The sequence below is a fragment of the Euprymna scolopes genome, chromosome 19 (assembly GCF_053919585.1).
Source record: "Euprymna scolopes isolate OS-2025 chromosome 19, ASM5391958v1, whole genome shotgun sequence".
NCBI classification, from domain to species: Eukaryota; Metazoa; Mollusca; class Cephalopoda; order Sepiida; family Sepiolidae; genus Euprymna; species Euprymna scolopes.
In genome coordinates this window covers 74550113-74571969 of record NC_136500.1, presented here as the reverse complement: position 1 = coordinate 74571969, position 21857 = coordinate 74550113, and the positions used below count along the sequence as shown (strand labels likewise).

Sequence of the window (21857 nt, the reverse complement as noted above, 5' to 3'; positions counted from 1 at the left end):
GTTAGACACCAGGGTCGTTTTTTAATGTGGAGAAAAGAAACAAAAATTAAAATTGTCTCAGTCGTGAAGGATTTCTCCTCCACTGACAGAGAACAAGAAATTGAAGTGCAGCATCTGAAGAAGTATTTATTTGTTCCCCCACCGAGCAAATTAGGCACAAGGCCGATTTTTAATGTGAGGAGTGAAGAGGAAATGAGGACCAACTCTCCGGGGAGTAGGGGAGCTGGATAGTGACAATTGGTATGAAGGGTTGCCCCTAAATTGACCAAGGTCTTATCTGTTGGGTCGCCTCCACATAGGGTCTTTGATTGCAGTATCTGCCGGAGCAGATACTACACGTTGATCTTGGCCCGAAGGCCAAGAATGTTACCCACAGCTCTGTAACAGAAGTTATGTAAGTTACTAGCACACTAATGTACATATATACAAAGATGAGAATACTGTAGGAGGGCTTTACTAAGCAATAAGTACGTACATTCTTAAAAAACCTAAATGTATATACAAACGCAAGAAGAGCCGCCTCTCAATCATGGCAGAACCTTCCCTTCACAGTGAACCCAACCTTCATTAAAAGAGGGAAAAAAAGATATAGAATTTCTTTCTTTCTTCATTTTCTTTCATGCCTCCCGCTTCCCCCTCCTTCCTTTTTATTCTTTTCTCCTTGTCTTCGTCATGGAAATAAATACAAACACAGATACCAGAAGGTCATGGAGACTCTAAGTATAGATTTACCTTCTCACTTCATACCTTTTCGTCTTCGACCAATAGGAAGCCAGCTTTACATGATGAGGAGTATATAAGCTAGTGCGTGACCATTTTTTGGTGCTGCAATCAAGCTATTTTTCCTTTGCGACTTAGGATATTAGACTTAACAGCTACGCACCATGGCTGATACTGAAGAGCTCTTTAAGGCTTTGCAGGATGCCAAGGAATGTCATTCTCTGCTCAAGAAAAATCTTACCCCTGAGCGTTTTGAAAAACTGAAGGGTTTGAAATCCAAGTTCGGTGGTACCTTAGCTGATTGCATCCGTTCAGGTAAGACAAAAAAAAAAATATATATTTTTTGCTTCATTTACTTTGCTTCGAATCCTTTATTTAATGTTGGAATTCATTTTTTTAACTTTGCATTTTTTATGTTCTTTTCTTAAAACTTTCATAAAGCATTGCTGCTCGTGAAAGAATTGAGCACTCTTATAGTCATTAATGCAAACAAAAGTACAAAAAATTTATATAATTTATCTTACTTTCATGGCGAACCTAATAGCGAATGAGTAAGATATCTGACTGCTGTATAAACGGTCAGGTTTCAAATCTCATCTTGAAACACTTGCCATGTCTAGCTATAATGAAGAGCTGTGATATGACAAAACAGATGTCTGTGACTGACTATATACATAATTTGTCCCTTACACTTGCTGAGGTTTACATAATATATATATATATATATATATATATATATATATATATATATATATATATATATATATATATATATATTTGTGTGTGTGTGTGTGTGTGTGTGTGTGTGTGTGTGTGTGTGTGTGTCTTGGTAGTTTTTAAATCTTTAAAACTAGAAGAAAAATTTTTTTTTATTTTTTTATCATTCGTTGGAAAACTATTTAGTCAGTAAGTCATTTTATCACATACAATCTCTGCATCAACTTGCTTTCTCGAATTCACAATAGTCCTAATGTTAAATAAGGGATTATTAGTGGCCAACCATAAAACACTGTTTTGGGGATTCAAAAACAAAACAGTATATATATATATATATATATAGTCATCCACATGCAGTACTGTTTCGCTGTTTCACAGTTCATCAGTGTGGTTAGTCAGGCAACTACCTCAAGCCAGGATTGAAACCCGACCGCCTGTACTACAATCAAGGGTCCTAACCATTACGCTATCGCAGCTGCTGTGCGAATCGGGAGTTTAACAATGTTTTAACATCATCCGAAATATCTAAGCTCGATTTGTTTATTTATATATATATATATATATATATATATATATATATATATATATATATATATATATATATATATATATAAAGCTGAACGTCTGTGTGTGTGTCTGGTCACGAATAGGCTCCTATTATAGAAAACTGATCACATATAAATTGATAGAAGATGTATTGAGACACAGGAATGGGTATGTTTGATCTGGCATAATGATGATTCATTAAAATTGTGGGGTCTGTGTACGCACATGGTCCACAAAGTATGGAAATAAAAAATTTATAAATTAAAAAAAAAACGTTTACAAGTGTTTTTGATATAGATGTACATAATAATACTTTGATAAGTATGTTTCAACTTAAATAGGGATGGTATAATAAAATTGTGGGGTCTGTGTTCGCACCTGGCCTCCAAAGAATGGAAATAGGCACAAACTTTAATAAAGACTTTTCATATCTATCTGCGTAAGTATACTTTGATAATTATGTTTCAGTTTGAAGAAATATATTATAATTAAATTATGGGGTATTTGTTCGCGCCTTGACCTCGATAGAATGGAAATATGTCACAAAATTTAACAAATTTTTTAATAAAGATCCACAGAATATTGATATAAGTGTTTCAGTGTGAACAGGTATGGTATAATAAATTATGGGGTTTATCTATTTTATTTTTACTTTCATCATATTTTGCTTTAGTTTTGATACCCTCAAATTCGAAGCTATTTCTTTATAACCCTTTCATTTCATAACCTATCATACTTTCATAAATCATAGTCCATTTTCTGTAGGCTGTTTTTGAACCCAGTCAACGACGGGTGGATTTGCTAGTATATATATATATATATATATATATATATATATATATATATATATATATATATATATATATATATATATATATAGATAGATAGATAGATAGATAAGTAATTAAAAAAAAAACATAATGATGTGAAAAACTACCTACCTTTGAATTTCCTACTGCATCACATGTCGATCAAATCTGTTGAGGTAGATGCTGATTGTACATCTGTCAATTTTATCATATTCATTTGTGAATCATATATATATATATATATATATATATATATATATATATATATATATATATATATATATATGACTTAAAGCGATACTAAGGTTTACACCTAATAAACTTTTCAGATCCTTCACCTAATTTTTCGAAATTGCTCTGAAGAGGCCATTAGATCGAAGCCATAACAGTTTTAATATGAGCCATACAAATTATTATTATTATTATCATTATTATCATTATTATTGCTCTATTTTTCACAGTATTGAGAACTTTTGAATCATATTAGTTACCTCATTACCAAATATGGTAATATCCTTCATTATCAACTAGCTGTATTTAGCTGGAGTTGCTCGGCTGAAGATATTGGTTGCTGGGGCCTTAGTGTAAGATTATTCAAAATATAGTCATGCTTACATTTTTTTCTATTTTTTCTATTTATTTTATTTTTTATTTCAATAAATACTCAATTAATTGTAAAAAAAAAACAACAACAAAACTAATAGATGATAATATCAGAATAATCTATATGTGAGACACATGATAGTTTGATAGTTTTATTAATGCAGAAATTCAATCAGTGTTAACATGATTTTATATATATATATATATATATATATATATATATATATATATATATAAAGCTGAATGTCTGTGTGTGTATGTGTGTGTATGTATGTGTCTGGTCACGAATAGGCTCCTATATGGATGACTATTTTAAAAAACTGATTACATATAATGATAGAAGATGTATCGAGACACAGGAATGGGTATGTTTGATCTGGCAGAACGGTGGTTCATTAAAATTGTGGGGTCTGTGTACGCACATGGTCCACAAATAAAATATGGAAATAAAAAATTTATAAATTAAAAAAAAAACGTTTACAAGTGTTTTTGATATAGATGTACATAATAATACTTTGATAAGTATGTTTCAACTTAAATAGAGATGGTATAATAAAATTGTGGGGTCTGCATTCGCGCCTGGCCTCCATAGAATGGAAATAGGCACAAACTTTAATAAAGACTTTTCATATCTATCTGCGTAAGTATAATTATGTTTCAGTTTGAAGAAATATAGTATAATAAAATTATTGGGTGTTCGTTCACACCTGACCTCCATAGAATGCAAATATGTCACAAAGTTTAGCAAGTTTTTTTTAATATAGATCCACAGAATATTGTGATAAGTGTTTCAGTGTGAACAGGTATGGTATGATAAATTATGGGGTTTATCTATTTTATTTTTACTTTCATCATATTTTGCTATGGTTTTGATACCCCCAAATTGGAAGCTATCTCTTTACAACCCTTCCTTTTCATAACCTATCATACTTTCATAAATCAGAGCCTATTTTATGTAGACTGTTTTTGAACCCAGTCAACGACGGGTACTTTTGCTAGTATATATATATATATATATATATATATATATATATATATATATATACACTCCTATAAATTTGTTTTTCAAGCGTGTGTATTGATATTCATATTAAAATCCCTTTCTCTATTTATTTAAAAAGAAAATACAATTTTGTTATGTATGGAGCGTGGAATTGCATTCACTAGCAGAAGATCTAGCAAATTTGCATATTCTTTTAAACATTCATTTTGATTAATTCCCTATTAGTTTCTTCGTTTTTTGTGGGATGATCATCTTTAGTTAACTATTATGTGTAATTATATTAATGCAGATGTTCTACATGATTTATACTTGCATAATATTTGCCGCCATTACGAATGCCTACCGTAGTAGCTATTGGTTCATGGTTTAAAACCTTGCAGTAAATATGTCTTTATGACCCAGCCATTCGCGGCAGAAGCAAAAATAAGTCATAAGCTGAAGGTTTTGGTTTCGATTCTCGGTGGTGGCACACGAGTCTTTAATTAATTTATTTTTTAACTATTTAAATCATTACTATATATTGCATCCAATATAATCCATAATATAAATCTCACCTGTTTGTTAAAATGTATATATGTGTGTATGTTTGTCCATCTAAAATTTTCAACAGGCGACGGATTTGCACGAGATTGGTATCGTTAGGAAGCCGACCCTTCGGACGACAAATACGTAAAAATTGGCTAAAAACATTAATCACTTCACTCTCAACTGGGCACTTTTTCGTCGATGTTTTCAAAAGCCATCCTCTCTTTTCGATTGATTAGCTTTAATTTAAACCTACATTACTTCCGGTTTGGCAATGGGTGAAACAGCAAAGATGCCGTGTTTTTTTCCATGTTCTTTTCCTCCTTTGCAGTACAGGTTCGAGCCTGCCTGTCTACAACTACTTTCTTTTTTTTTTTTGCTCAACACACACATCCAAACACCCGGGCAACGTCGGGAACCTAGGCTAGTATATATATATATATATATATATATATATATATATATATATATATATATATATATATATATATTTCATTTTACTTCAATAAGTTTGCAGAAATTGGGGCACCTCTTTCCGGGCTTACACTTGATATATATATGTGAGATACATAGATATCCTAGTATTCAGTCAATATTCTCTTCGCATCTCAAACACTGAGTTATTAAAGCAGTGAATGATACTAATTTTCCCTTCCTTAATTGACCACTTAATTATGTAATAGTTTATTTTTATTGTGGTCATTTCTGAATTTTGCTGGATTCCAGGACAAGAATTCATCTAGTCTGGTGGAGTGTCTAGCTAAGTGCTGTTACTTGATGTAACATTACTAGGAGAATGGTGCACCATTCCTTGTATGAGTCATTGTATTGCCGTGTAGAGAGGATCTTATTTTGGGATTTGAATATTGTTATTTTGAATATTTGTTCAAGGTTTATTTATAGAGTGATGTATCCTCATGTCAGATTGTCTAAACAAACCTTTTCACAGGTTTTGTGCAGATTAGTGTAGTACACATGACACCAACCTCACAAAGATTGCTTCAATCTTTGGAGAGTAGAATAGTATTTGGTCAGTGGTCAGAGTACCGTTCTCCCACGCTTTACCTCATCCTATTTGGAAGGGGCTAACATAGTTTCTGTTTTGTGGTTATAATACATAATATGGGCATTACCATCTTTGGGGATTTAGTGTAGCATCTGCTTTGTCTCCCTAAGAATTCTCTCACTTCTCTGTCTTCCCAAGAATGACCTCTTTTTCATTTTTTTTTTTTTAGAGAGGGAAATAGTGTAGTATATGTTCGTTCATCATGATACAATCCTTGGCATTACCTCTACCTTGTAATATATGCTCATTTATCAGACACGCTAGTAAGAATATGTACCATTTGGTTGCTATTTTTCTTTCAAACTATGTTCCATAGTTTACCAAAAAAAGATTCCAAAACCTCTCTTAAGATTTGATAAACATTCAAGGGGAAGGGGGAGTAATTTATAGTTGGACTAAGTATCCCAATTATCTATCTTCTATTATTATACTAAAAGTCTAAATTTGTTTGTCAAATTTGAAAGCCATGACGTCATTTCTAGCAAACTTTTAAAACTTAACGACTAAGGCTGGAACGTTACATGTTTTGGTTTCGATTCTAGTTGATGGCATCCAAATCACATTTTTCTATTTTAACTTCTGAAATGAAATCGCTAATATATATTGGGTACAATATGATAATCAATGGAGTATTGGCTCTATAATATTAAATACGAAATCTGCACAAATTAAAATATATCTAATCATATTTTACAACCGGGTCATACCAGGGGAGGGGGCAATACTATATATAGAATTGATTCTATAATAAGAAATACAAAATTTGCATAAATTAAAATATCATATTTAATCATAAGCGTATCTTACCACCAGGCAACGCTGGGTGACCTTCTAGTATTGATTAAATATTTTACGGTTATCATTATGACTAGCTATACTTATTCAGCATTGCTCGGAAGTCCTTTCTACTTTCATATTTTTTTTTTTTAGTTATTACTTTGAACTATGCCGCTTGTTTATTTTATCAAATTTTAAAATATTATTTTTGAAAGTTAAATTTAATTATTTCGATATCGTTTGTTATTAAATTATTTATTGAATTTATATATATATATATATATATATATATATATATATATATATATATATATTGTAACATATGTGATAAAAGGTGGGGAATTAAGTAACAAATAGACGTAATGGTATGAAAGGAAACTTACGATAAAAGCAAATATCGTTTATCTTTGTAACATGTTACCAAAGGGGGGGGGGTATAAGGGAATTTACGGAAAAGCAAAATCCCAGTATTTTATCGCACATGTGACACGGATAAAAATAAAGGAATGAGACACAAGGGCGAACCCAAGCAAAAACACGAGAAAGAACGAAACAAGAAACACCAGTAATAATATTTTCAAAATCAACTTTATTATAATAATTTAAACTATGGTAGGGAGGGGATGGGATCAAATAGAATAAAAAATAAAACAAATTACGAGGATATGGAAGAGGTGTCTTCATCTACTATCTGAAAATACCAATGAGAAATACATCAATACAAAAAAAATATATTAGTCCAAATGAAACAATGGCAATATGAACTCGTTGACTTAAATATATGAGAGAGAGGTAACTCACGGTTTTTGTGTTTCTTTTCTCCTTTTTTTTTTTTCTTCTTTTAACTTTTAAAGTGAACTTTAACCATCATTTTATTCGCCTCGAGTGACAGTTCATGACACGCGATATTCCTATATCATATCCATCCGACGTTTTGGTGATTCTTGCAGTATCGTGTCTCCTGTGTCCGTGGAATTAATATTGTGTATTTCGACGATGCTGGTTTGTTCTCCCTGGCATTATCTCTTTTCTTTCGTTGTTGATGGGGAGGGGGGTGTCAACATCTTCTATCTCGACGACATGGCTCTCTCTGTCGCTGGGGTGGGAATTTTTTTTGCCCAGCACAGTGGCCAGGCGGTCACTGTTGTACCAAAATGTCTCTCTTCCTCCCTTTTCTCTCTGTCTCTCTGTCTCTGTCTCTGTCTGTCTGTCTGTCTGTCTGTCTGTCTGTCTGTCTCTCTCTCTCTCTCTCTCTCTCTCTCTCTCTCTCTCTCTCCTCTATACATTTCTTATCTTTCTTTGCTTTGTTGCTTAGCAACTAAGCAACTAGCAGAGGTCATAAAATATGTTTCTGAGAAAATGACCCAATCAGTTCGCTAGCTGATTTTTCCGTTGAACGTCTTTCTCACCTCTCTCTCTTCATATATATTTTCTTACTTTCCCCTCTTTCTTCTTTACTGCCTCTTTCTCTCTCTCTATACATTTTCCCTCGGTAATATAATAATACCAAATAATATAAGAATACCAAAAAAAATTATACATTTCTCGTTGGCCTAAAATTGAACATTTCAATTTTTATTTAAATATGTAATCCAATTTAAGGATTACGTCACAATATATATATAATTCAATTTATTATTTCACTCCTGTTTAAATCAGTTATGAAATGATTGTAAAGGTTTGGAAGATGTTTTTTTTTAATCTTTTAATGCGTGGAGAGTTAAAAAAAAAAAAAAAAGCCTTGGGTTTACTTTTAGCAGTCCCATAACTCACTTTCCCCTTTATTTTATCCTTTAATCCTGGCATTCTATACACAATGTTTCTGACAAAGGGGGAAGAATTGTTATTTTCTCATTCGGCTGCTGTTTTTGAATGGGTGGTAGGTGGAAATTTTTCAATTTTCTCACAGTATCATTCAACTGTCAGTCTATCCATTTGATTAACCCTTATACTCGAGTGTCTTCTAACCTTGATACATGATGAATTATTAGTGAGAAATAAAATAAACTTGTTAAGAATTTTAAAGCCAAAAATTACTTTCTATTCGGCAATTAGTTACTTCCAAATTATTTTCAAATTTCAAAGTGGTCAAGATAAAATCTTTTTTTACCGCAACTATGTACGTTTCAGTTGTGATTGCTTTCAAAATTCAGCATCATCAGGTACTTAGTCTTAATTGACCAGATGATGCTGGATTTTGAAAGAAATCACAGCTGAAACATGTATGCACATGTATGTAATGTTTGTATCAATAGAGAGAAGAAATTATATATATATATATATATATATATATATATATATATATATATATATATATATCATCGAGCGAATTAGACCTGGAGTCAAAAAAGAGCAAGGTTTATTCTAATGCATTAATACTTTTAAAAGAACATTGCCCATAGTACTGTAGATATATAATAAGCTCAATAGGTATATGTATCCTAGCGCTATATCAATATTGAATATAAAGATTCATAATTGTAAATTATGAATCAGTTTCATAAAAGATAAACAAACAAAATCAATTTGATTTTGACTTTGATTTTGTTTGTTTATCTTTTATGAAACTGATTCATAATTTACATTTAATCTTTATACTTTATACTCAATATATATATATAGTTTAGTGGTTAAAGTTAAATTCTGGAAATCAAAATATAAACACATATAAACATAATTATAATAAATCAAAATAAATCGAAATATAAACACATATAAACATAATTATAATAAATCAAAATAAATCAAAATATAAACACATATAAACATAATTATAATAAATCAAAATAAATCGAAATATAAACACATATAAACATAATTATAATAAATCAAAATAAATCGAAATATAAACACATATAAACACTTTAAATATTGAGCTTTACCTTTATGGCTAGGATGACCCTGAAAGTATTACCTCAGTGTAATATCTAGCAGGATATTTCACTTGACTTTTAATCTGTGACTTATCTCGCTTATACATATATATATATATATATATATATATATATATATATATATATATATATATATATATATATATATATATATATTAGTGTTAGGGTGATTAATCGAAATTGGAAAAATCGGAACTTCTTGGGGTATCGGAATAGGTGTCAGAAAAATTTGTGCATATTTTCCGATGCCAAAACGATTCTTTTAATTATCTTCTTTTCTTTGCTTTGATTTGATTCTGTTTAAAACAAAATCCTCCATTGCTGGCAGTAATAATAAAATAATAAATACTTATTTTAAAACTAATAGTGACACTAAAATCTATAGATCACCCCCCCCCACAAACAACTGCATAAGTGCATTTTTATGTTTGAGAGAATATGTGCACATTTAACACATGTTTTACAGTAATCGGAAAAAAACGCAGCTTTATAATTAAATATTTAGACATTTATAGAGAATTGGAATCGGCAATTGTATCGGAATCAAGAAAAATATTGTAATCGTCTCATTACTAATATATATATATATATATTAGAATCACATGCCTGGATAAGTAATTGATATATGAGAAAAAGAAATTAATTTAATCATTGAAATGTTCCCCTTATTTGATATTATTGTAGTGTTCCTATTTACTCATTTCTCCATGAGGGCAGAGTTAGACACAAGGTCGGTTTCTAATGTGGGGAAAATACAGCTTCCTCAAAAAAAAGGGGCACTTTGGATCGGAACAAAAATTTTAATTGTCTCAGTCTAGAAGGATTTCTCTTTCACTGACTAAAGACAGAATTGCAGTATTACTTATAATGGTAACTGTACCAATGTTATCATGTATCTCCATATATAATAAAATGGTTGCAGAAATCCCTCTCTGGGCCAAGATATAGTAGGTTTGCAATAACAGATGACACATACAAATTCAATATATCTAGCCTAATAGCCACTATCTTATGTAGCTTTCGAACACCATTCAGTAGTGATATTAAAATGCTACATTGCATCTTATGAGCAACACCATCACAATCACAACATCTATAGAGGAAGGAGTCCCTATTTTTCTCTCTAAATATTTAGTACTACCATTGCTACCAGTTGTCACCAGGACGAATTCTACACGTTCCACAGATTCTGTGATTTCCCTGACCATAACTGGCTAATAAATACATAGACCTAACATAATCTTTCCAATTTAAAATCCATAAATAATAAAGGCTCTCTCGCCAAAGTCTGCGCATTCTGATTGGCTGAGCTCTGAAAATTTTCATATTCTGGAATCCAATTCTTCCCTTTATAAACAAACGGTTACTAAAATTAAATTATGGCATCACTAAGAAACATTATTTCTCTCAGCATCAAGTTCATTTAATGCTTAGATTATTACCATCGTTTGTGTGTGTGTGTGTGTGTGTGTGTGTGTGTGTGTGTTCTTGTGTATGATACAAATCACTCTATTACTTGCTTTGTAACTGTCAGCCTGCTTTTCCTTATTATTCTGTGTGTACAGGGATTACTCTTCACCCCTCTTTCTTTCACTGCACGTATTTCCCTTCACTAACGGTTCTTGTGTGCATGTGTTCAGTTGAAATGTAAATAAACAATGCAAAATGCAACTTTTCTTGAGAAAAATGAATATATATATATTCAGTAAATTTACAGATTTTAATTTTCTACTTAGTGTATTTCTATTTTTTTTTTTTTTTTTTTGGTTAGTGTTGTTTGTCTGCATCTGTTACTTTGCTCGGCTTCATTGGATGACTGCCGGTCGAGCCTGAACAATAATTGACGGAAAATCTTGATGATCCAGGTCAACTTCTGTAAGAGTACCAAAAATATTTTAGGTGGGGGTGTTCATTGTACTGATCGCCCGATAAAAAAGGTGCTTCTTTGTTACTGTAGCGAAATCCAACAGTCGAATAGTTGATTTTTCATTAAAAACACAATATTAACTACTTACATTTTTTGTCGATTTCAACAATAAGCAATGTTATCTACGAACAAAAATTTAAATTGACTGAGTCTAAAAGGATAGAATTTCTCCTTCATTAACTCAAGATAGAAAGTGTAGTATTACTTGTAACGATATCTGGACTAACGTTATATTATGTATAAAGTAAAAATTTCCTTTGTTTTTTTAAGTTTTTTCTTTTTTTTTTGACAGGAATAGATTTATTACTACATAGAACAATATGTTTCAGTAGATTGATATGTCAAATATCGGTCCATGTTTTTTAAAAAAAAACATTTCAATCAAATTCATCAATCTAATCCTATTTATTTTTCATCATCATATTTACTAAAATGATTGTAAAAAGTGGAAGTCTAAGATTTGGTGCCAGTTTTAATCATAAATGTCTTAACTCCTCTTATCTCGACTAAAATAAGCTTTGTGTCTGCTCCAACATCTCTTATAACATGTAACTCTAAGGGAGGTAATCCGGTTTATATTCAAGCAAACGCTAACATCAATTAGCAGCAGCTGACTGAAATATTAGTATTATTTGTAAATAAGACAACAACGGTTTTTTTTGGAGGATGTTTCAAGTGATTTGGATTATAAAGTTAGGAATCAATATAAAAGGTATGATACTTTTTTTTTATGGCACACACACACACACACACTAGCATATATCTATATAAAGTTGTGTTTTGTTTTTGGGGGGTTGAAAAGAGGCTGATATGCCGTAAAACACAAAACCTGAACCTAGGTTTACCATGCCTTAAGAAATCTGACATCAGTTAATTAGATTGGTCAACTGGCGTGATATTTACCAGAGGGTCATTGTCAGAATCTAATTGACATTATAGCCGGCACAGAAGTGGTCCTCAATTGACATTCAGAACATAAGGACGTTGTCTCAATTTAAGGTCAATGATTTAAATTGGTGGTCAGCAAATAATAGAGAGAAAAAAAGGTTGTAGAGACAGAAAGGGGGAGGTGTGCAGCCATTTTATAACCAAAAGTGCAAGGTTAGCCATCCATAGTTGGATAGAAGGAATTAATTGAAATAGCACAACAATTAACCCTTTTTCATGTTATTGAAAGCTGAATCCTATTATTTTAGTAAAAAAGTTGATGCTTCAAGTTCTTAATATTTGAAAATATTTAATGAATTCTGTTTTGGATACAAATGGCTTGTAGACTAATTTTTTTTTAGTCATTAGTTGATATGAGGTTTCCAGAATCATACAGCACTAAATGACGCATTTAAAAAAGGCAGAAAAGGAGTTCAAAGTCTTGCAACTTTGTAATCCGTGTATCTCAAGAATAAATAGGGATATTTGTTTGGGGCTTGCTTTAAAATGAAGTTTAACACCTAAGCTATCATATCATGTCATGTTCATTTCAATAATGATGATGGTTGTGATGCAATGATGATTATTATGAGAACGGTTACAATGCAATGGGTTATTATTGCGTGTATCAATATTGTAATAAAGTTTAAGAAAGAACAGAAAGTTTTATTGCACTTACATTTCTTCTTAGTCATTCTGCACTGATGTTGGTGTCAACATAATCCATGGATGGATTGTGATCATCTGGATCGTCAAATTCTTCACTGACAACCGCAGTTGCCTGTGAGGTTCAGTTTTGTTTCATGTCTTTACAAAGAGCTTTTTGTTCATCTAGAACACCACAGAAATAAGAGGCATCTGGAGCATCTGTTCAACACTTGATGGCCAAGATGATGATGACATTCTTTATACCTACCTTCAAAGAATAGCCACAAAGACTAAATCTGTCCCCACTTAAGCAGCAAAGGATGCAAGGAAGACCTGATTATAGCATACAACATAATCAACAGGAACATGAATCTACCTTTGGAGAAGTTTTTCACTCCCAACACTTAGCTGAAATAAGTGCTACCCAGTAATCGTTTCAGTTGTATCCAATTCAGATTGAGTAGATATTGATTTGCAACCCACCTCAGCAAGATGTGACACCAGGCTGGAAAGTGGAAATGTTCAGTCAGCGCCCATAAACAAGGGTATTTCCCAATAGGGGCGCCTTAGGCAGTAAGCAATAAATATGCCCCACCCAAAAGCTAACTGGCAAGGCTTGGAAAGGTGGACCTTCTTGGTAATACCCAGATGGCGCATCTCAGTCCGACAGGTACTGGGTTAGTTCCTGGCTCTGCATCTGTCGGATTGATTGCCAAAAACAGATTCTTGACTGGTACTTTCTACTCAGTTTCTAAGGAACCAAAGCAGCAACGAGACTCATCCTCCAACATTAAAAACAATGGGAGACTATTCAGATTGAGTATATTTGTGTTATGTTTTCATTATATTATTGTTCTTGTTTTAAAAATCAACAGAGCATGAGAAAATATTAAATGAAACGAAATTAGTAATAGTTCTCTGAACCAACCAACAGTGTTCCTCTTTACAGTTTTTATTGTGGGAAAAATTCATAGCACTCCCAAATGAAGTACTCTGGATTGGAAGAAGTATGGATTTAGGCAATGTCATTCTACTGCAGATATTTTAACAGCCATCTCTGAATGCATTTACCATACACTGGATAAGATGGATGAAACCAAGACAATAGGACCATCCAAGTTATCATTGATGGACATACATCCAAGCAGTACATTAATGTGGAAATGTCTCAGGCGTTGATCCTCGAACCACTATTATTCCTGATATTCATTTATGACCTCCCTGACAATATTGTCTGAGATGGGTATATTTATTGCTGATACAGCACTATAACATGCACAAGGGAAGAACAGATGTACACAAATCTAAGACAATGACAGAATCATTAAAAAATGATCTCCAAACCGTAGTGGAATAGGGCCGTAAATAAATGGTAACATTTAATGTTAGTAAGACTAAGATGCTTTCCTTTAACAATTACAAGATGCCTCTCCAACTACCAATATCCATGACAAATAACATTCTACCTGAGAATTCTTTCTTCAAACTCCTCTGCTAAACGTTCACGAGCAATATGAACTGGAACAAATACATTGAGGACATTGCAAAGATTGCTGCAAAGAAGGTGGGTTCCCTCTATCATGCTAGAAGACTTCAGAGTATCCTGTACTTATTGTTGGCTGATCTTGGCTACTACTAGTCTCTCCCTCTTTGATAGGGTCCAAAAAAAAAAAAAAAAAGAGTCTTTAATCTCATAGGTCCCACTTTGTCAACCAAGCTCTAACCCTTGTCCCATCACTGCAATATTGCATCTTTGTGCCTGTTTTACAAATATTTTAATGGAATGTGCTCTGATGAACTTGTTGCACTTGTGCTCTCTCAATGTGCATATCTCCAACAAACCTGCTTAGCAACAAAATCTCACCCCTTTACTGTTGAGGCGGCTAAATGCAAGAAAGCTTCCTACTCTAATAGTTTCTTCCCTCGAACAGCTAGACTTTGGAATTATCTTCCTGCTACCCGCTTCCCTGACTGTACTGATATGCAGAAGTTTAAATGAAATGTGAACTGACATCTTGTTAATCTTTCCTAGGCATGGTTGCAAATAGTAGCCCCTTACGTCTAAGTCGTGATATGGCTTGTTAGGGGTGAATGTAAGTAAAAAAATAAATAAATAAAAACCGACTCAGTTTAGAATAATTTTTCCTTCACTAACTGAAGACAAAAATGATGAAGTATAGTATCAGAACAGATACTACAATTTGCAATATTTATTTGCAGAAATATTTTTAAAAAAAAATAACATTTAAACAAATCAGGCGCAAGACCATTAAAAAATGTGGGGAAAAATGGATGTCATTGGTCATCCTTGGTCGCAAATATTTAACCAAAATGCCAAAGAATCAACAGCGTAAGCATTGTTAACCAAGGGAAGAGTCTGTCAGGCATGTGTACACAGTGTGATGATGTATGGAAGTGAAACCTGGCCAGTGAGTGTTGAGGACATGTGTTGCATGGATAGTAATGATAAGAGAATGATAAAATGAATGTGAGTCTTAAAAATAGGTTTAGATCTGATAACCTCAGAGAAAAATTAAATCTGTGCAGTATAGAAAATATCTACAGAACAGGAGACTTTGATGGTATGGCCACATTGAAAGAATGGATGAGAGTGAGTATGCATAAAACCGTTGAGTTAGCAGGACTAGCTGGCAACAGAACTTCAAAGAAAAAGAAAGAAAACACGGGAGGAAATGATAAAGATGGACTTGAGAGAAAGAAAGATAAATAAAGACTTGACCAAAGATAGATTAATTTTGAAGGAATTTCTGAAAGTCATGCAACACATGCCCGGATGTAAACGGACGTTAAACTGAATATGATTACAATATAAAGAATTTGCATAATAAGTGATTTATGACTATTCTGCAGAGAATAATTTATGCATAGATAAAAAAGTAAGTTTCTGGTTCAATGAGATTTAATTGGCACTTATAAGGATTTCTGACTATGGTGTGTATCAGTCATATTTATTTCCTCTGGTGGAGAGCAGCCCTTGCGAGGTGGTTTGGTCACAGGAGGATGAATCAAATTCTAGGGCATAATAATTTCTACTGAACCTTTGAAGAACTACTTTCAGACCTCTAGGGATTTAGACAGAAGCCTCATAGAGTTTCCAGGCATCAACAAAGAAAGACGTCCTCTGTCCTGCCTACGTCACCCAGACACAGAACGAATATTCACTTATATGAGGGTTGTTCCAAAAGTAAGGCATTCTATTTTTTAACTCTAAAACTAAAACATTAAACAACTATGAAAACGGGAGTAGTAACGTTAAAACGAGCAATCTTTGTGCTCCAGAATATATTTTTCTACATAAGTTACTACCATTCTCAATGCAGTCTTGCCAGCCTCTTTTGATGTCTCAGTTGTAAAAGTCCTGAGCTTGCTTTGTTGCCACTCTGGAATCGACCTAACAGTGTTAGCATTAACTGCATCAGCTTCATAAACGTTCAACAGGCTACAGTGAATGTTGATCGGTTCAATTTTTTTTCTGTATGTAGGAATTCAATGACGTATCTCTGTTTCTGATGTGCGTTCATGACAGGGGTTGCTTTCTTAGAGTCTCACACCATCAATCTCTGCAACAGAGAGATGAAACTTTCTGGTGATGAATGCATAAATTCAGTCATCATAACAATATAATTTGTAATCCCCTCTGATGAAAAAAAATAGGAGGCATTATTTTTGGAACGTCCTATAGTATATTAAATATATTAATATAGACATTATATATATATGTCACCCCAAGAAGACTTTCGGTAGCCAACCAACTTTGTTTCTCTTCTATTCATTTCTCTATGATCTGATGAATTCAGAAATAATTTGTTAAAACAAAGAATTAAGATCTTTGAAAAAACACAAGAAGATAATGCCTTGGAGGATGGCCCTCTGAGACCAAACAGATACTAGACTTTAATCCTAGCCAATTTTGCTGTACGGTGTTTCTAATTACTTGCCTCTACTGATGAGGCAGTGACGTTCAGAAGTCTGGCGATGTCCAGGATCAACTCCTAAACAGTAAACTCTAAAGTCTCAAGTATAAGTTCTAGTACTGAGAAATATTAAGAGAAAGGGAGATAGTTTGAATATGATTGAATCCTTCTCCCAATTTGGATGCCCAAATTCTACTATGATAAAAAAAAAAGTTTGACACAAAATCGTTGTTTTTTATTGTTTGTTTGTTTTTTTAATGTGGGGAAAATAAAATCCAGCTCACCCCTCCCTCACACTTAAAAAGAGGCGGGGGTGGGACAGCCAGAGAACAAAAATAAAAAAAAAATTCCTCAGTCCAGGAGGATTTCTCCTACTCTAACTGAGGACAGACAAAATGCTACACGATTGATCCTGGCCCAACAGACTGAAAGGCAAATGATGATACGTACTGTTATCATTTTTAAGAGCTTATTTTTTCCAGAGGAAAGAAAAAAAAAAGCAATAACAAAAAATTAATTCATGTCTATGCAGGTTTGGGAAGACAAAGTATTATTGGTTTATCTGTGTGTCTATTTTTGGAATGTTCTTTTTGTTTAACCCGGCACAGCCTAAGTAAGCATTGTTCATACCCATCGAGTATGTGTCCTTGACAGAGTCTGGGTCATTTATTGGGATGAAGTATTGTTCTGTGCAGTTCTAGGAGGTCCACCCATCCAGGCTTGATCTACTCACTTTGAAAATAGGTTAGTTTATTGCTAATTGTCTGTTATGCCTATGCTGAAGAATGTCTATGGTGTTGCTCAGGTATTTTTATAGGCCACAGTGCATGCGCCTCTTGCACACTGGCTTTTCAATGCCCACCTTATGAGCTAGTGTCACATCTTGTGGTGGGAAGGTCATAAATATCTACTCTCGCTCATGTGAATACAAAAGATTAGGACAACTTGGGCCATCTCACGTTTTAGCCAATTATTTTTTTGTGAGTGAAATAAGTAAAATAATATTTAAATTATTTTTTTTTAATACTAAAATAAGCTTATTACATGTAAATGCTAAAAGTGTTCATTTTTAACTTTTTTTAGTCATTAATAATGAATTAATTAAAAACATACAAAGTTTGGCAGTATAGTTAACAAGAGAAAATAAAAGAGATGAAAAGGAAATAAATAAACAAATAACTGTAACCAAACGCAAGAAAATTTACTTTTCTACTTACCGCCATAATTTTCATGGGTGTTTATTGCGTGTATGATTTATTATTTATGCATTTGTTATCGTGACTTTTACTTAGCCAAGCAAGCATGGTTTCTAACATGGCCGCCAATAGGGGGAGGGTGGAATGTGGTCACAAATTTCAGGCTTAAAAAATAATAACGAAAAAAATTTTAAGGGAGTTACTTAAACGGTAATCCTAAGTTTGAGAGTAGTTACCAATCGAATTAAGGCAAGGTTTTTTTATTTTATTATTATCTTTTAAATCTGAAATTTGCGACCAAGTTTACCAAAACTTAGCGGCCATGTTGGAAACTACGTTTGCTTGCCTAAGTACAAATAAAGATAACGAATGCATTGATAATAAATTGTATAATCAGTATGTACACATGAATATCATATAGCAAGTTTCGTTGCGTTTGGTAACAGTTATTTCATTTTATTTTTTATTTATTTATTTTTTTTCAACCCCTTTTGTTTTTAGTTAACTAGACTGCACAATCGCCCAAAGTTTGTACAAAGTGATTTCAAAACTTATAATCTTTAAATTCTTGGTTCAATTCCACTATAGGGATCGACAAAATATTTGTCTATTTCGCATACATTTTTGGATAAAATATATTGGTTTTGTACAGAAATAAAATTAGTTTGCTATTAATGTATAAAAATTACTACTTTTACTAAAATTTGTTGTCGATTACAATTTTTTTTTTTTTTTTTTTTTTTTTGCAAATACTATTAAGGTATTATTGAAGATTAACACTCTCAGTTAAATCGCCCCACCTCCACAATATGCTTTATGCAATTATATGTGAATACTCTGAAAAACTTGGTTACAAAGTACAATTATTTAAAAATTTAGAGTTGAGGATCAATTTCGTATATATATATATATATATATATATATATATATATATATATATATATATATATATATATATATATATATATATATATATATATATATATATATATATAAATTCGTATTCCTGTTTGTTTGTTCACGATTTGACTGATATATACAAAAGGGGCATTACTTTAATGCTTCATTCATTTCTATACATAGTATGATTCTTGTAAAATAGACGATTGAGAGATGACGTCATTTCCATATAATATTAAGGGAAATCGATTTATTAAATAGCGGTGTGTTAGTTATTGTTGTTCATAGTGAGAGAATGGTTTTAAGTGTTCTATTTAAGTTTATTATTCAAATTTGATTTATATTGATAACGTATTTAATCTAATTTATTTTTACCAACATAGATTTTTTTTTATATATAAAACGGTTTAAGTCATTTCCCTTGGACGCTAACTTTATTCTTTTTGTTTTCTTTTTCGGTGGATAATTAAACTAAAAATAATTCACACAAACTTTCAAGCATTATTTTTGGAATCAGTTCAAATAAAATAATTTACGTGATTTTGCAATTAACTTTTGGTCCAGTGGATTTTTATTTTAAAATAAACAAACAATCCAATTTAACTACGATTCTTTATTTAAAACAAAAACAAACAAAAGACTTTCATTTACGTTTTTTACCCGTTTTTTTTCTTCACATTTTTTTTTTTTTTTTTGACATCGTAACTGCTATTTTTTTTTTTTTTTTAATAACACAATAAGTCATAACTCATCATTTTATAGCATAAAAACGTGTATTTCGGTTAACACAAATTCTATTTTGGTATTTTTGAAACTGAATTATTTACATTTTGTTTTCGTTGCAACAAACCGTTTACAAATCTTTCTAGACTGAGGTAGCATAAAAGAAATTCGCTTAAACTGGAAGATAGTCATAAAAAGGTGCTCAATATCCGGAGAATAGCTTCTCTTCGTATTCCTTCTGCCGAAATATCTGGTGGAGGGTTTGTCACGTACTTCTGCTTTTTTCCGGGGGGGGGTACATTTTCGTGTTTTCATTCGTTCTCTTATTTTTTATTTATTTTTATTTTTGTTGGGATAACGATGGAGTTGACATAATAATGAAAAACTGACTGATCAATATTCTTAGTATAGCAGAGGTGTGACCAAATCGAACTTAACTTCATGTCGACCCTGGCGTCGCTGGACGCTGGGTACCCATGCTAGTATGTATATATATAATTCAACATAAAATGGTCCCCCATTTCCGAGCCGTTCAAGCATTTTAGGACAGTTAACTAGAATTTATTTATTTATTGTGTGTGTGAGAGAGAGAGAGAGAGAGAGAGAGAGAGAGAGAGAGAGAGAGAGAGAGAGAGAGAGAGAGAGAGAGAGAGAGAGAAATCTATTTTTTAAGGCACGTGCCGCGTGCGGTGTTTTACGATCTTTTTAGGGTTAGGGATGAAAAAAATAGACTATTCTGAAAAGTTAGAATTGTCCAGAAATTAAGGCTCATTTTACGTTAAATTTCTATAAAAACTGATCTTCCATTCTAAATTCTAAAAATATTTTTTTCTTTTTTCCCACAAGTTTTACAGGATGTTACTATTTACACGTTAAAAAAAAAAAGAAAGAAAGACAGAAATATCGTTTTGAAGAAGTGGTTTAGTTGAGGGTGTTAATGTACAACTTTACAGTCATTAAATTATCGGATTCAAGTGTACTAACGAGTCTGTTGGAATGTTTCACTTATTCCGCTTGTTATTCGCAAAAATGTTGGATAAAATCGATTATTCTTGGATATATCATTCTGAAATGGTACATTGTCCGGCGTGTCCGCTGCCCAAAATGTCCGCCAACCGTTTGTCTCGGTATCTGCACTGATTTCTTTCTGTATGACTACTGTCTGTGTGAAGAAGAACCTAAAAAGGAAGGAAAGAAAGCGACTGGGCGTTCAGGGATATTTTTTTTAATTAGGAATAATCGACTTATTATTCTTTATCAAAATAATGTGGTAATCTGGAAGAAAGAGAGAGCCTGTTTCCTCCGTTTAACTATAGGTGGTGTTACTGTCTGTCCACCCAGTTATGAAAGCACAAATGTATATAATGGCACCCTTGAAATAAAAATAAATGTTTTTGTTATATTTTAATTTTAAACATTTTTTTTTTTGCAAACATATTTAAGTTTTTTTTTTTTTCAAACATTTACGTTTTGTTGCTTGTTTATTTTCAAACATTTACGTTTTTTTTTTTCGTTTTTCATATTTTTTTTGTTTGTTTTGGAGACTTACGTTTCTTTTTGTTTTTCCGAACACATTTACGTTTTTTCTTCTTTTTTTTTTGTAAACATTTTTTTGTTTTGTTATTATTATTATTTTTTTTTTCAAATAGTTTTTTTTTATATCTTTTTATTTTGTAAACATGCGCAATCTATTACGATCTTTGCTGGCCAAATCACATAATGGATGGAATTGTTGATAACATTTTACCTCTAAGTGACGTGTGTTTTCTTGAGTATTCCTTAAAGCATGTTCTCTTAGAAACGTAAAAAAAAAAAAAAAAAAAAAGAACATGTTTAAAATTAAAATATAACAAAAACATTTTTATTTCAAGGGTGCCATTATATACATTTTGTGCTTCCGTGACTGGGTGGACATACGCCACCTATAGTAAAACGGAGGAA

General features: G+C 32.2%; 1 protein-coding gene across 1 annotated transcript in view; it reads left to right on the top strand.

Annotated features, from left to right (window-relative positions):
* The first annotated feature begins 391 nt into the window (after positions 1-391).
* LOC145239753 (arginine kinase Oct f 2-like) overlaps positions 392-21857 on the top strand; it is a 56069-nt gene continuing 34603 nt past the window's right edge. Inside the window, exon 1 of the mRNA XM_080103160.1 lies at positions 392-1035. Within this exon, the coding sequence (XP_079959286.1) occupies positions 885-1035 (151 nt within the window). The 5' untranslated portion in view covers positions 392-884. The remainder of the gene's footprint in view (positions 1036-21857) is intronic.